The 13,580-nt window shown below is 40.1% G+C and overlaps 2 protein-coding genes across 2 annotated transcripts; one reads left to right on the forward strand and one right to left on the reverse strand.

Annotated features, from left to right (window-relative positions):
- Nucleotides 1-68: 68 nt before the first annotated feature.
- On the reverse strand, nucleotides 69-5,149 carry anapc7 (anaphase promoting complex subunit 7). Its single transcript, XM_079221924.1, has 11 exons — nucleotides 5,010-5,149; nucleotides 4,117-4,303; nucleotides 3,767-3,886; nucleotides 3,124-3,235; nucleotides 2,781-2,934; nucleotides 2,523-2,665; nucleotides 2,222-2,339; nucleotides 1,900-2,096; nucleotides 1,578-1,802; nucleotides 1,338-1,488; nucleotides 69-1,230 (listed from the first exon to the last, which is right to left on the reverse strand). The coding sequence occupies exons 1-11, from the start codon at nucleotides 5,108-5,110 to the stop codon at nucleotides 1,041-1,043; spliced, it is 1,698 nt and encodes a 565-aa protein (XP_079078050.1). The 5' UTR covers nucleotides 5,111-5,149; the 3' UTR covers nucleotides 69-1,040.
- Nucleotides 5,150-6,512: 1,363 nt separating this feature from the next.
- On the forward strand, nucleotides 6,513-10,492 carry LOC306739664 (ubiquitin-conjugating enzyme E2 G1-like; the record flags this gene model as incomplete). Its single annotated transcript, XM_079221704.1, has 6 exons — nucleotides 6,513-6,555; nucleotides 8,996-9,098; nucleotides 9,206-9,303; nucleotides 9,495-9,673; nucleotides 9,796-9,903; nucleotides 9,998-10,492. 5 exons carry the CDS (start codon nucleotides 6,513-6,515, stop codon nucleotides 9,880-9,882), a joined length of 510 nt encoding a protein of 169 aa, XP_079077830.1. The 3' UTR covers nucleotides 9,883-9,903; nucleotides 9,998-10,492.
- Between the last annotated feature and the right edge of the window lie 3,088 nt (nucleotides 10,493-13,580).

Here is a 13,580-nt window from a genome sequence, read left to right on the forward strand (position 1 = left end):
ACAATATAATTCAGTGTAATGAGCAGTCTCCCAATTAGAAGAAATACTGCTTAATCCAGGCCAAGTGAGTGTTTCATAATTTTATTATACACTTTAAAAATATGTACAAAATACTATAGACAGTTATCTTGAAGTAGTTAAACACTTGAGTCAATCGCAAGGTTATTATTTTTTGACACAAAGGCAGACTCAGACGACACACCAAAATAATAAAGCCTGTACATTACATGACACATTCTTGTGACAAATTCAAATTGAGAGACTATACTTTTCAAAGAGCAGCATAAATGATACATAGTCACTTTTTCACAGACCTCCTGTTTGCCTGTCAAGAGACGTAAAGTCGCTACAAATTCACAACCTTCATTGTGATCCGCACCGCGTCTCCTCTGCAGCAAACAAGAGTCAGTTAGACTCAAACAAAACAATTATAATCATTACCAGTCTCTCCTGTAAGACGTGTGAAGGAGAACTCAAGCAAAAATCTCCCGTCACACCAATTGCTTCTCACAATTGCATCGTTCTAAATTTCCCAGTACTACCTGGAAACAGTCCTCCAGTGTACTGAACTCAACCCCAAATCCAATGCAGGTCTTTTTCTTTTTTAAATACACTAATACTCACTTTGAACATATTTAACTTGTAGTTGCACTATTGCAGACAGTGATGCATTTATTCAGACTGCCAGCAAAGATGAAACAAGTGCTGACGAAATAGCCAAAGTAGAGTCAGCGATATGACTTGATCATTTACAAATAGAGAAATATTGTTTAGTCATCCAATGGTGTTAAACAGCGGATCTCTATTTTCTCTGGGGTTGAGCGTCTACTGCTGCTGTAAGGCTGGATTGGCATCTGTATGGACGAGTAAACGAGGCTCAATTAGCTCCACGGTGAAGTGATTAATAAGGTTGTCAGAACGTTGGGAAAATAGCATCAGTGGCCACGTTGTGCCGTTTGACGACCTTCGATGGCCAAAAGCTTCCCACAGGCTGCGGTGTGTTAGGAGGGGGAAGTGACTGTATCCTTCAGTGGCCGAGGTCACTGCATACCAAACCACTGTTCCTGATCAGCCCACTGTGCTGCTTCGCTGTCGCTGCCCTCCAGATCGCCGTCCTCTCCACTGCCCTCCATGTCGTCACCGTCCAGCTCCACCGTGGCGTCTGCGGGACTCTCCTCCTTCTCCATCTTCTGCATGCCTTCTAAAGACTTCTGGTCATTGGGATCCAGGCTGTGGAAAAAGAAAAAGAAATGTAAACGTACATAAAACATGTGCTTGAAATGGCAATGTATTCTCCAAGATTAGAAGTAGAACTGAAAAACGCAATCTCAGGTTACCTTAGCGCTATGCTGTACTGATCCATGGCTTCTTGGTAATCGTTGACAGCCACTAAGAAATCTCCCAGCATTCTGTGCAGGACACAATCACTCTGATTGGCCAGGGCGTTCCTGAGGAGAGCGATCCCTTCTTCGTATTTCTGTTCCCGACCTTCAAAAGAAAACATTACGGAATTGAATGCATTTAAATTTCTGGGAAATATGTCACCACAAAAATATAGTAAAAACTGTTTTATGTACTGAGCAGTTCCGCCTTCTTGACCACCGCCTTGGTGTAGTCCGGTCTCTGGGCCAGGGCTTTGTCCAGCAGGGTTTTAGCTTTCTCCTGAGTCACCGGGTCTTCCAGGCACACTGTGGCGAGGATGGTCAGAGTTTGTGCATTGGCCCCCAGAGTCTTATAGATGTTATTGGCCATCCCCATGGCCTCTCGAATCCCATTGGATGCGAGGTAACAGTCAATCAGACCTGTGAATGGACAGTTATTGATAGTTAAAAAGGCCAATGCAAGCAGAACAGAAGGGTAATACATCTGAGAAGAATATAGAGACAATACAAAACATGCCTTCATAGCAGTCGAGTCTGCACGGAGCCAAGCGCATGGCCTCCCTGAAATGGATGATGGCTTCTTGAACGCGGCCCATGTTTCTCAGTGCTGCTCCCTTCAGGAGGAGAGCCTGCACACTGTTGCTGTTCAGCTGGATGGCCTTTGCTCCCAGGTACAGGGCTCTGGAGTAACGCTTGCTATAAAAGCTGTGACAACTGAAAAACAGAAACTAAGTCAAAAAGGAATACAAACACTCCCGACAATGATATTTCATGAAGCAAAAAAATATATATTAAAAAAAAAAAAAAAAAAAAAAACACTAGTAACACTCTAGACTTACCCAGAGATCACCCAGGGTTCTGCATGCTGGTCTGATATATTAAATAATCTTCCTCCCAGGACTTCAACATCCTCCAAGTGTCCCTCACGGGCCATCAGGTAGCCATAAACATCCATTCCTGCAAGTGCAAACCACATAACTGACGGCTTACAAAAACCGCAAAGAGTCTCTTGTTTCCATGTCTTGTTTATCAGCGTTAAGCTGATGCAAGCGTCCTGAGCCCGCGGCACAGATAATGACGGTCAGACATTTGAGCAGTTTGGGACAATCAATAAATAAATACATAAAAACTGCAGCACACCTTTGATGAGGTATGGGTCCAGCATCTGGGCTTGTTCAAATTTGAGAATGGCGTTCTTGGTGTCACCTGCCCTGAAGTAGACATCTGCCAGGCTCACCAGGAGATCCATGTTGTCCCGCAACAGAGACTTCTTCTCAAGAGAGCTGAGACAAGATGGGGGGAGGGACGGAGACGTATCAAATAAAACAAGTCTGTCACAATAAAAAGGAACCGTATGATTCAGTCACTTTCTATCAAAAACGTTACTGCTCTGCTCACCAAATAGTGTTGATGGCTCTTTGATTGTCCCCCGCGTGTATAAAGGCATAAGCTTTGATCCAAACAGAGAGCCAGTCCAGGTTGGGGATACTCTGGATCACATCCATAGTCATGGACGACACTTCAGCTCCTTTGACTGACAAAGAGAGAAGACCTACGGGGGGAAACAAGGAAGAAAACGTATTCAAAGAGCAGCAGGAGCGAGTGACTCGTAAAGTCCAAGCAGAGATATTGTGGGCGTGCGTGTGTGCGCACGCATATAAGAGCTACATGTGTCAAGAGTGGAGATGGACTTGAGCAAGTACAAGCGTCTCAGCAGGTTAAAAATTGGATGAAGATGTACCAATGATTGCATCCAGAGCGACGGGACACTGTCTGAGGACCTCTTTGTAGCTCGTCACTGCAGAACGCTCCTGACCAGCTTTCCTGTACAAGTTAGCGAGCATCATGTTGATCTGCAACAAGAAAGAACCGTGACATCCATTATGATCACATTTCTTTAAATAAATAAAAAAGAAGCTAATTGAATGATAGGTGTTACTTGTTGTGCTTCACATTGTGATCATGACAGTTTTTCTGATTCTTGTCTTTTCATTTCTGAAACCAAAACTAGAACAGTTTTGCCCTAAAAGCTGAATGCATCAATGTAGAAGTAACACACAGTACATACACAGTAATACAGTGAATTACTTTTACAGCCTTCCTCCAGTTTTGAACATTTGATTACTTCTTTATAAACATCATAATCTATATTTCTCGATACATTGTGTACACAATGCAGACCTCGGTCTCTCTTGAGGTAAAGCTGTGGCTAAACATCCTGACTGTCTCCCCTTTCCAGCCTGTTTTCCATTTGGGTCCCATGTGTGCACGCTGCACAGTCACATGCGCAGCACCTCTGACTTAACACCCTGAGTAATTAAAAAAAGGAAAATAAAGCATGAAGAAAACAGCTTATTACAATAACGATGAGATCAGCAGCCTACCTTTGGAGTCCTCTGTCTGGATGGGATCCCGTCAAGCACGGCAATGGCATCTTTATCCAGTTTCAAAATGGTATAGCATTCGGCAATCTTGTATTTTACCTCAATTTCTGAGGGCAAACTCTGAAAGACAACATTATGTATAATTGTCTTTTTTTTCTCTTCCATTTCCATGCATGCCACTTGACCAAGTCAGTGGGATGTATATTTGTCAGGTGCACATCCATGTACGATACTATAATAATCCAAAACAGCAAAGGAAAGTGAATGCAATGGTTTCATCTTGCAATCTGTAAGAAATCTGGTGGGACACACCAGAGTCAGTGTTACAGCTTCAGTCTTAGTGAACGCACCTGTGCCTGAATGTTAGATGCAGCTCCACCAGTAGAAGTACGAACTTTAGATGTTTTGCTTAGCACCTTCTTCTGTTGCAACGCCATGCTGTATTTGCAGGCAGCATTACGATATTCCTTGTCGTGGAAGATGGCATCGGCGTGGTAAACCAGCAACTGGTACTTCTGGGCCGGTGAGAAAAGCTCTCTTGAATAAAAGAAAAATAAATTTAAAAAAAACAGTAAGTAGGTCCAATCAGAATAGACAACACCATAGAACACATGTCTTTAATGCACACATCCCGCGACGCGTCAGACATACATGATCTCTTTAAATGCGCAACAATACAGAAAATACATCCGAGTAAAATTGTAGAAAATCAAGTTGCTAAAAACATTTAAAAAGGCAAAACCAACTGATGAGGAATATTCTCAAATGTGAAAAACAAAAACAGTGTGACGCTACTTTAACTTGAAAGCACGTAGCCACTGCATTTTAATCCATCGCACTATATTTTTAACACAGTGAAGGATGAAATGGGCACGTTATCAACAATATATGGGACATGTCCTCCTTTTCAAAACTCTCTGACCGGCTGAACTCACAATACCTCCAGCTGACGGCTAACAGCTGGAGGTATTGTGAGTTAACTGCAAGAGCCTCTCCATGTGACTATTTCTTGGAAAATAACGTAAGTAATGTAATCTTGTAGACGTGGTACGGACATCTGCTTTGATTGATGTAGAAGCCCGAGCTGCCTTACGGCTACAATCAATCAATCAATGTCATTATTGTATCAATAATGTTTGTCTTGTTGGCCAGTTAGCCTTGGGCCATCACTGACAACACAATACGATGGTAGAGAAGAGGCACTCTTCAGGAATTAGACGCACCCGGCCCGGACATTACTTACGGATTGTTATTACTCATCGTCAGCAACAAACTGCTCAATATCCGGACATTAGAGTGAAGGCCAGCGGCGGACATATCCCGTACGTGATCGATTACATTCATCTTGGATTAAGTCGAGGGCTTGCTTTAGGTTTCCGTCTCAAGTTAAAAGTTTGGGCTTGTAAACAGCTAACGCTAGCTAGCTTCTGATGTATCAAATATGGCGCCGATCAACCTTCCTTCCGCATAATGCTGCCTTCAGGTGCTCTTCACAAGCTCGTACTTCCATCCACTACACTTCTAAACGTGACATATTGCGTGCGAGCCGACTGAGTTTTTATTTAGATTATTTAGATTTTTTTAAAAACAATAGGCAAAAATGTAAAAAGTGGAAATCAACGTTTTACAGATTCTTATAGATTTTATTTCCTCTTCATTAAGACGGGTTGCGGGTGATGCAAACATATCTCCGATTATTATGAACGCAGCTTTTGTATTTGCTGCAGTCATATTTTTTATTTAGGAAGATAATACGAAGCTACTTAATTTCATTTTGATTTTGGACAACAAAAACACTCAACAAATGTACTTGCAATACAAAAATAATGTACACATATATCCTTTTTCCAACGCTTTTTTGTGTCTTTCATGTCTGAAAATGGCTGTTAATATCACTTTTGCATTCAAGTATTTTGATCGAAAAGGTGAATATTCTAAAATACATAATATTAATAATGTGCATAAATATAAAACCATTTGGAGTGATCCATTTACAATGACAAAAAGCTTATTAGTAGTAGTATTAATATATAATATGCCACAGTTCCTAAGACATACTGTTTCTCTGTTTTATACCACAAATTAACCAATCATTATTTCAACAGGTATCAGCAAAACATAATTGGCATCAATAAACTTGTCAAATCAACAGTTATTGAGATAATCATACTAAGACAATTTGACAAACTCAAACAAGACGATCTGGGAAGATGTGTTCTTCTCCTCTCTGCATGTGTGAGATAATAAGAAAGGTAGAGGCCCAAACTATAACACACAAGGCCAGACGTTTTTACAAACCAAATCACATCAACCACAGTACAACTCCATGTAGTAAACAACCACAGCAAATGAATAATTAGTCAGTATCATCTGGATTTCTCAAAAGACAACAAAGCATTGCCTTCAGGAGACCCTTACAGTATTTCGATGATCACACAACTGTCTCCACAACCTGAACTCTAACGGTCCTAAAATAAATGGATCAGGAATCAGGACTAGGAAGGTTAGTGCCTGTTGATTTCTCGAGAAAGAGAGGTTGCCTTGAACACGCACACGCGCACACACGCGCATAGTCAAGTGCCGACGCGCATGCGCACAGCTCCAGCCAGCAGCTGAACCGTGTGTCAAAACACAGAGGGAAATCAGCAGCAGGCAGCGCAAGATCTCACCTCGATTTCTGCTTTAGCTCTATTATTTGGACAGTATTTTGTCGACACAAAGTGATTTTCATTTACGTCCGCGTACCATGACCGAACAATCAGCATTACTTCTCCGAAAACAACTGGCAGGTAATAAGAATAAAATACTGTGAAGGAATATAGCTGCTATAAAGGCAGCTAACGTTAGCGTTTTTTTTTTTTTTTTTTAGCTCCCGCAAAGCTGTGTTTACGCCATAGGAGTCAGCTCGGGAAGCTAACCAGGCAACAACAATGGGCTCCTTTATTGTTGCAGTTCAGCTACCTCGAGTAGCTGATCTGCGGAGGGAAATAGAGATACATATTAATAAGTTTACGTGGCTCAATAACACCGACTCTTCATCGCAGACCTTGCTAGCGGGCTAGCAAGTTGGACATTAGTTAGCGGACGGAACAAAGGAATAATCAATCCAGGGTTAATCTGCCCTGATGACTTTCGTATTGCTAATGTTAGCGATGTATATCCCAAGCCTTTCATACGCGGATATGCTGCTACTTTACATTTCAATTTATAATTACAAACTGGGGTGCTCTATTAGATAATATCTCATGTTTCTGATGTTCTGAGACTGTTAGTGAGGAGACGCATCTCGGTGTTGAAGCCCTCAGGGATGAGTCCTCCTGTTGGCTTCGTTTATTAATATCAATATTCATGCGATTGGTGGCAGCGGTGTTTCTTCTTCTTCTTCTTCTTCTTCTCCTCGTTAATGCCAGGACTCACCAGTACCCCTCATGTACAGGTGCAGCTGGCTGACAGTACAGGTGTGTGCGTGCGTGTACACACACGCATACATAGAGAGGAATGAGGAAAAGGCAGTCATATACATTTTGCTCAACCTCAAAAATCAAAAAAGGTCATAAAACTGTAATGCAGCTTTGACTATTTTGAGTATTCCCCCCACTGACTCTTACATGCCCAGGTCAATTTCCTTCAACACCCTTGCACATCTTTTCTTTATTAAAATACACATTATTTATTTTTATAATGTATACTTGTTTTAAAGTACTGTTATGTTTGTTTGTTTACCATATTTATGGCACTATTTATTGTTATGCACATTCCCCTTAGTCAAATTCTTTGTATGTACAACATACTTGGCAATACTTTATTCTGTATAAGAAAAAATATCTGAGCTTCACATTTTTATGAGGGTCAACATCCCAAACATCTCATCATAGCATGTACATTATTCTCCCAAATGTGGTCCAAGTGAACTGCTCTGGAATAGCTAGAACTACTGTGATAACCTAGTGTAGAGTTAGGACGCACTGACTGGACAGGATTCAGGTTGTTCTGTGGTCCTGAACAACAGCATCCATCCAGCACTGCGTCCGCTGATTTAACATCCCATTACATGACTGATTTACTTTGGTTTCTCTGCGCGTGGGGTTGTGAATCACTGGCTTTACAGTGGTTGACTCAATTCGGTTCTTCGAGTTGGTGATTCACTTCAACGGTAATAATTATTTTTGGAAACCACAATTTGATTCAGTGAACATTAGCCAAACTGTATACTTATTAAACTAACTTGCAATGGTGTGAGACTGTGGCTTATTCTCTCCACTCTTAAATGGAGAGACACCCAAAGTAATGTTTCTCTTACTTCGTCAAATATTCGGATGCGATGCCAAACTCTGAAAACTGAATATCTCATGTACAGATTATACCAATGTCATAATAGAGCAGTGCTTTTAGTCAATTAATCAGTGTCAGTGCTGGGAATTGTTTTGAGGCACCCATTGTACATGCTTTGTTGTTATATTAAAAACTCTAAGGTTCTGGGTCAGAACATTGAAACAAGGGCTCAGGAGGTCAAATCAGCCCAATTCATGCTCTGCCTTTTGAAAGTCACGGTGTTAAATAAAGGGGCCGATACAACACTTACTACGTATTCACTCGCATCAGCAGCCGTTAACTTACAACGTATCATCAATTTGTCGTGAATGCAAACTCAACATCTCCTGCAGCTGCTTTACAGTGGTGAACAAAAGGAAAACCCCCAACATGCAGCTCACCGTAGATGTATTTGTGCCTTTTATCACAGGTCGGCTCACCATTGTCAGGGATTTCAACGCAAAGTCATTATGGCTGTTCCGCATTGTCATTGTTCTCCAAAGGTGTTTACTGTGGACCATTTCTTGCAGCACTTGGGCTTTTTTCTCTTGGTGTTGAGGCCTGTTACAAAATTATTTCATTTCCCAGTTCTTTGGTGAAAAAAATAAAAGTAATCTTTCCTTGGTTGTTTTTATTGTCATATGAGTTGAATCCCAGGCATTCGTGTTGCACTTTGCAACGTAAAGGTTGTTTTGTTCGGGCTGAGTTTTGGTTTCAAAGCTTTGTTCTGATATTCACCAAATCCTGGATTTCTGTTAAACATGTTTCACACCCTCTATAAAAAAGCTGTAATGGAATATTGTGTGTGCTAATTTGTCAAATTGTACCAATTGGCTTATTACATGATTATCTATTTTTTTCTGTTTCATTTCTAGTTCATTGTAGTACAAAAAATAACCTCTGCCTCTTTTTTTCTAGAGCTCAACAAGAACCCCGTAGAGGGCTTTTCAGCTGGTCTCATAGATGATGATGACATATATAAATGGGAAGTTGTGATCATCGGCCCACAAGATACCCTTTTGTAAGTGAGAACATATTTGGACAATCATGTCTTTCTTTGAAAAATCTATAAATTACTATTTTAAACCCATAATTTCTCATTTGTCCATGCTCTTCTTTGTATTGCAGCGAGGGAGGGTTTTTCAAAGCGTACCTCACCTTCCCTTATGATTATCCACTACGGCCTCCAAAGATGAAATTCATCACCGAAATCTGGCACCCAAATGGTAAACATGCTCAGCAGATTTTTATGTTTACATACTTTAAATCTTCATTGCCATCAGTTGGTCTGGACAATTAAATTAAATTTGCGATAATTTTAAAGGTTATTGTGATTTAAGCAGAAATGTGATTTTTAATGAAGGCTGTCGTCACATTGCTTCGGCTGCCATTACATATGTGCTCCCATTCTTCACAGTTGCAAAGAACGGAGACGTTTGCATCTCAATTCTGCACGAGCCAGGAGAAGATAAGTTTGGTTATGAAAAGCCTGAGGAGCGCTGGCTTCCTATCCACACGGTAGAGACGATCATGATCAGTGTTATCTCCATGCTGGCAGACCCCAACAGCGACTCACCAGCTAATGTGGACGCAGCCGTGAGTTACACCGGTTACTCCGTCCCCTGACCCAAAAAAACCCTCTTTTCCTTCTTGTTATCGTGGCAGTACAAGTAGATTGAGGATGTGTCGCTGAAAACAATCTGATGTTGCTCCCACAGAAAGAGTGGAGAGAGGACCCTAACGGCGAATTCAAGAGGAAGGTGGCTCGCTGTGTAAGAAAAAGTCAAGAGATGGCGTTCGATTAGGAGCCAATTGTAAATTCCAGGGTAAGTTAATTGAGTTGTTTCAGCTAAGTAATAAGAGTCATTTGTGAAACCGTGTACGAAAAGTAATAGTAATTATGATGTTCTTTTTTTTCAGTTAAAGGAAATGCCTTCGGAGGGAACATTTCCGCAAAAGGCTTTTGCACCCCTTGTTTTGCCAGTCAAAGGAATTGGTTGTCTTCAACCATGTTTCTGTGAACAGTTGTCTATTTCCACAAGATGAGCCAATTTGAGAACCCTACCAGCGAAATTAACCCGTTTCCTACCTGGAATTGTATATTTAATTTTATTTATTTTGAAAAAAAATTAATGATGTAAGATATGTCACTACTGTAAATTAACTTGCTTTTTTATCTGCTGCTGAACAGTTACTACTTTATACCAGGTTTCTTATGCAATTTAGTGGTAAAGACTGTGTAAAACAAAACACCTGTTACCATTAGGTCATCACTTGTCCTCCCTACTGAAGACTTCCCACCAGATTAATGTCAGCCCAACAAATCTCTGTCGATAGATGTGATTACTTTCAACACTGTCATTGAATCACTGTTGCCTTTCGATGGCTTCACTTCCTCACAGTCTGCTTGTTGTTTCGAGGGACAGGTTGAGAACCTTTATAGTATTTTCATACAGTCTTTATTTTTCTGAGAAAAGGCCTCCTGCTAGCATTGTCTTCTCATGCTAGTGTACATCTAAGAGATATAAAGCCACGACTCTCAAATCTGCATGATCCCCTCAAACAGCTCTGTCGTGTATCATTGCTCGCTGTAGATGTAAATGGAATGGCTTAATCAGTGATTTAAGAGTTGTGGTTTTATTATGTATTGACTTGCACAAGCATAGCTAATGGTAACAGAAGGTTTGTGCCAACTTCTCAGGATAAAACTAGACTACTAAATCAGGGTCTCGCTTAACAATCAGTACTGTAAACCTCTAATGTTCCTTTTAACATGTGGCCCTCGTGGTCAATGGCGATATCTGTTGATTATCACATGGTCCGATGTCTTTTCGCGATGTTGTTAATATAAATCACGGACAACCAAATACAGTCCACGCGTGTAATCGTTAACTGCCATCTAAACTCACCTCCATTTAAAGGGTTAATACATTTTGACGAGGATTGTGGTTGTTTGAGTTCTTAAATCTATAAACATGGGGAATTGTAGGGGCTCCATCGTAGAATTAGGCGAGGCATTCTTACTTTGTTGCGGCACATTCGGCTCTCGATCAGCGTGTGGGTAAAGGATGATGGATAAGTTGCAGGACTTTGGGTAGATTGTTGAGTAAAGCTCTTTAATTCTATCAACATCTTGAGTTCTGATTGTTTCATACCTAGATAATATTTATCACCTTTTACTTAATCACTGAATTTGGGTTGGAATTCTTGATAGAGACTTGAAGTTAACTCCCCACTTAGTAAAGTATAAATCGGTGTTCTGATGAGAAAATGAACACAATCCTGCATTTAGGTTTTATTTTTTGAAGAATATACACAGTCGTGTTCGGGTGGAGTCTGGAAACCATCGGCTTAATTTGTTTCACTTTCATCGATGGTGTTGCTGACCGTTAAGCCATTATGACATCTTTTCTGAATTATGTTATACATGATTATGGTCTGTGACTGACATTGGAAAAATGGCTCAACCATCTTTTGGCGCATGCAATCAGGTTTGAAGGAGTTGGGTACGTTAAGACATAATACCATTTGTTAGTACATTCTGGGTGAATGTGATGTGTACAGTTAGTAGGTTTCTGTAGACTTTATGATCACATAACTGCTGTTGACATTACCTTTTTAAGTCAGAATTTTCTAACCTACCATGACCTCCTCTGACCGGTGTTCACTGTATTTGCACAGATTCGGTGCGTTTGAAATGTCATTAAGCAATACGCTCTGAAAATGGTGTGTCCAGGTAATCCACCCCAACGCCATTATTATAATAATTTTTTTCATTTTGTGTCAATGCAATGTATATTGGACATGATGCTCAATAAAGTGTGTAAACAGATTGGCCTGTAATTGAGTTTGTGTTTTACATTTTAGATGAGAACACACTGGGTTCAAGTATATTAGGCCACTGCTCTGTAATTGGAACCCTGGGAATAGTGTCAGATTTCAGGGCCGGCTTCATTTCCCCTTCAGAGGCTCTGCTGTCTGCGACACATACTGAGCTGATGAAGATGCTAGAAACCTCTCCGACTAATTAACGGGAAATATTGGGATTGTAAGTAACAATGAGGAAGCGGGTTACATTTGTTGAGCAGCTGAAAAAAGAAAACCTGTTAAAAAATGGAAGCGGTCACATCTTAATGCGGTAAGACCACAATAATGAGTTTTAGTCTTTAATGGATGAATGAGGAGGATGCATTGATATATTTTAAATTGGGAAATTCTTTAATTCCATTTTTTGTGTAGGTCTGCAGAGTCTAACCAGAGATGCACACAGAGTGAGTTTATACAGTATTTCATTTAAAATGTGAACTTGTCATGAATAAACCTATTGTTTTCATTATTGAATTACAAAATAAATTATATAAAACGCAAATGATGATTATATAAAATGCAAATGGTACCTAAAATATATAGTAGGTGTTTCCTTTCAAGTTGGTGACTAATCTAAAACACTGTCACAGTAATAGTCTGCTTTTGTTGTTTCTGGCTATCGAAGAAGAATTCAGATCTTTTAACTTTGTACAGGAAGCTAATACATGTAAAAGTCCTGAATTCTTCAATAAAAGTACAAAGGAACTATGAGCAAATTGCAAGTATTTTGCAGAGTGGCCCCTTTTATATTTTTGTACACATATAACTACTTTATAATCAGTTTGGTAGTTTATAACAATGTATATTTCAGAAGCCTTGAAAGTTTGTAAGTAGAATATTCTGAAAAATAACTAGCAACTATATCTGAACTACCTCTGAAATAGCATTATAAGAAGTACAAGAACCTCAACATTGTACATACAGTCCCAGTATGTGCTATGTTGCTCAATAGTAAAAAAAAAAAAAAAAAGGTCAATTCACATCAGAGAAACAGCTCATGTGGATGCACAACCGAGAACCTTGTTTTAAAAGTATTACATTTTTACTAATATATGAAAGGCATGATAAATACTTTTCAGTAAAGAGTTTTATGATTAAAATGTGCTGCTTAATTAACATCACAGATCTGTAATACGGCGATGTTCTGCTGCATGTTGCCTTTGGCAGGCTTTAAAAGTGGACTTAGTCAGCAAGTGAGCGAGATGTACAGAGGAACACACGTGAATGCTTCTACAGGCGGCCAGCACATGAAGCCGATACTCATTCCCAAATCTATGATGTCTGCACCCTTCTTACAGGTAACCACTAAGGCTTGAACATATGCTAAAGTTAGTTTTCTTTTTAGTTTTTTTTTTCTGTCAAAGTCTTTCAAATGGTTTGAATGAGGTAATCGTATGTGTATTACTCAGGTGTAACAAGATTACTGTCATTCTACCACTTATAATCAGATCAGGTCTTGTTTCTGTCTCAGCATCCAGCCCTTACAGCTGGACAGAGACGCTACCTTTGCAGTATAGCAAACATTTACAGCACAGCGCACATGAGGCAGCAGATGAAGCAGCGCTATCTCAATGTGCTGCACACATGCGTACAATCAGGTGTGTATCTAAATGTCGCTCGAGTGTGACCTTTGACC

Source organism: Taurulus bubalis (assembly GCF_910589615.1).
Source record: "Taurulus bubalis genome assembly, chromosome: 8".
NCBI classification, from domain to species: domain Eukaryota; kingdom Metazoa; phylum Chordata; class Actinopteri; order Perciformes; family Cottidae; genus Taurulus; species Taurulus bubalis.

Excerpts from the sequence above, each read along its gene's own strand:
- anapc7 (XM_079221924.1), bottom strand. The coding sequence starts at position 5,110 with ATGAATGTAATCGATCACGTACGGGATATGTCCGCCGCTGGCCTTCAC. Across the intron at positions 2,935-3,123 it reads CGCTCTGGATGCAATCATTG|GTCTTCTCTCTTTGTCAGTC; the intron begins GTACATCTTCAT and ends TTCCCCCCGTAG. Across the intron at positions 2,666-2,780 it reads AGAGCCATCAACACTATTTG|CTCTCTTGAGAAGAAGTCTC; the intron begins GTGAGCAGAGCA and ends ATCTTGTCTCAG.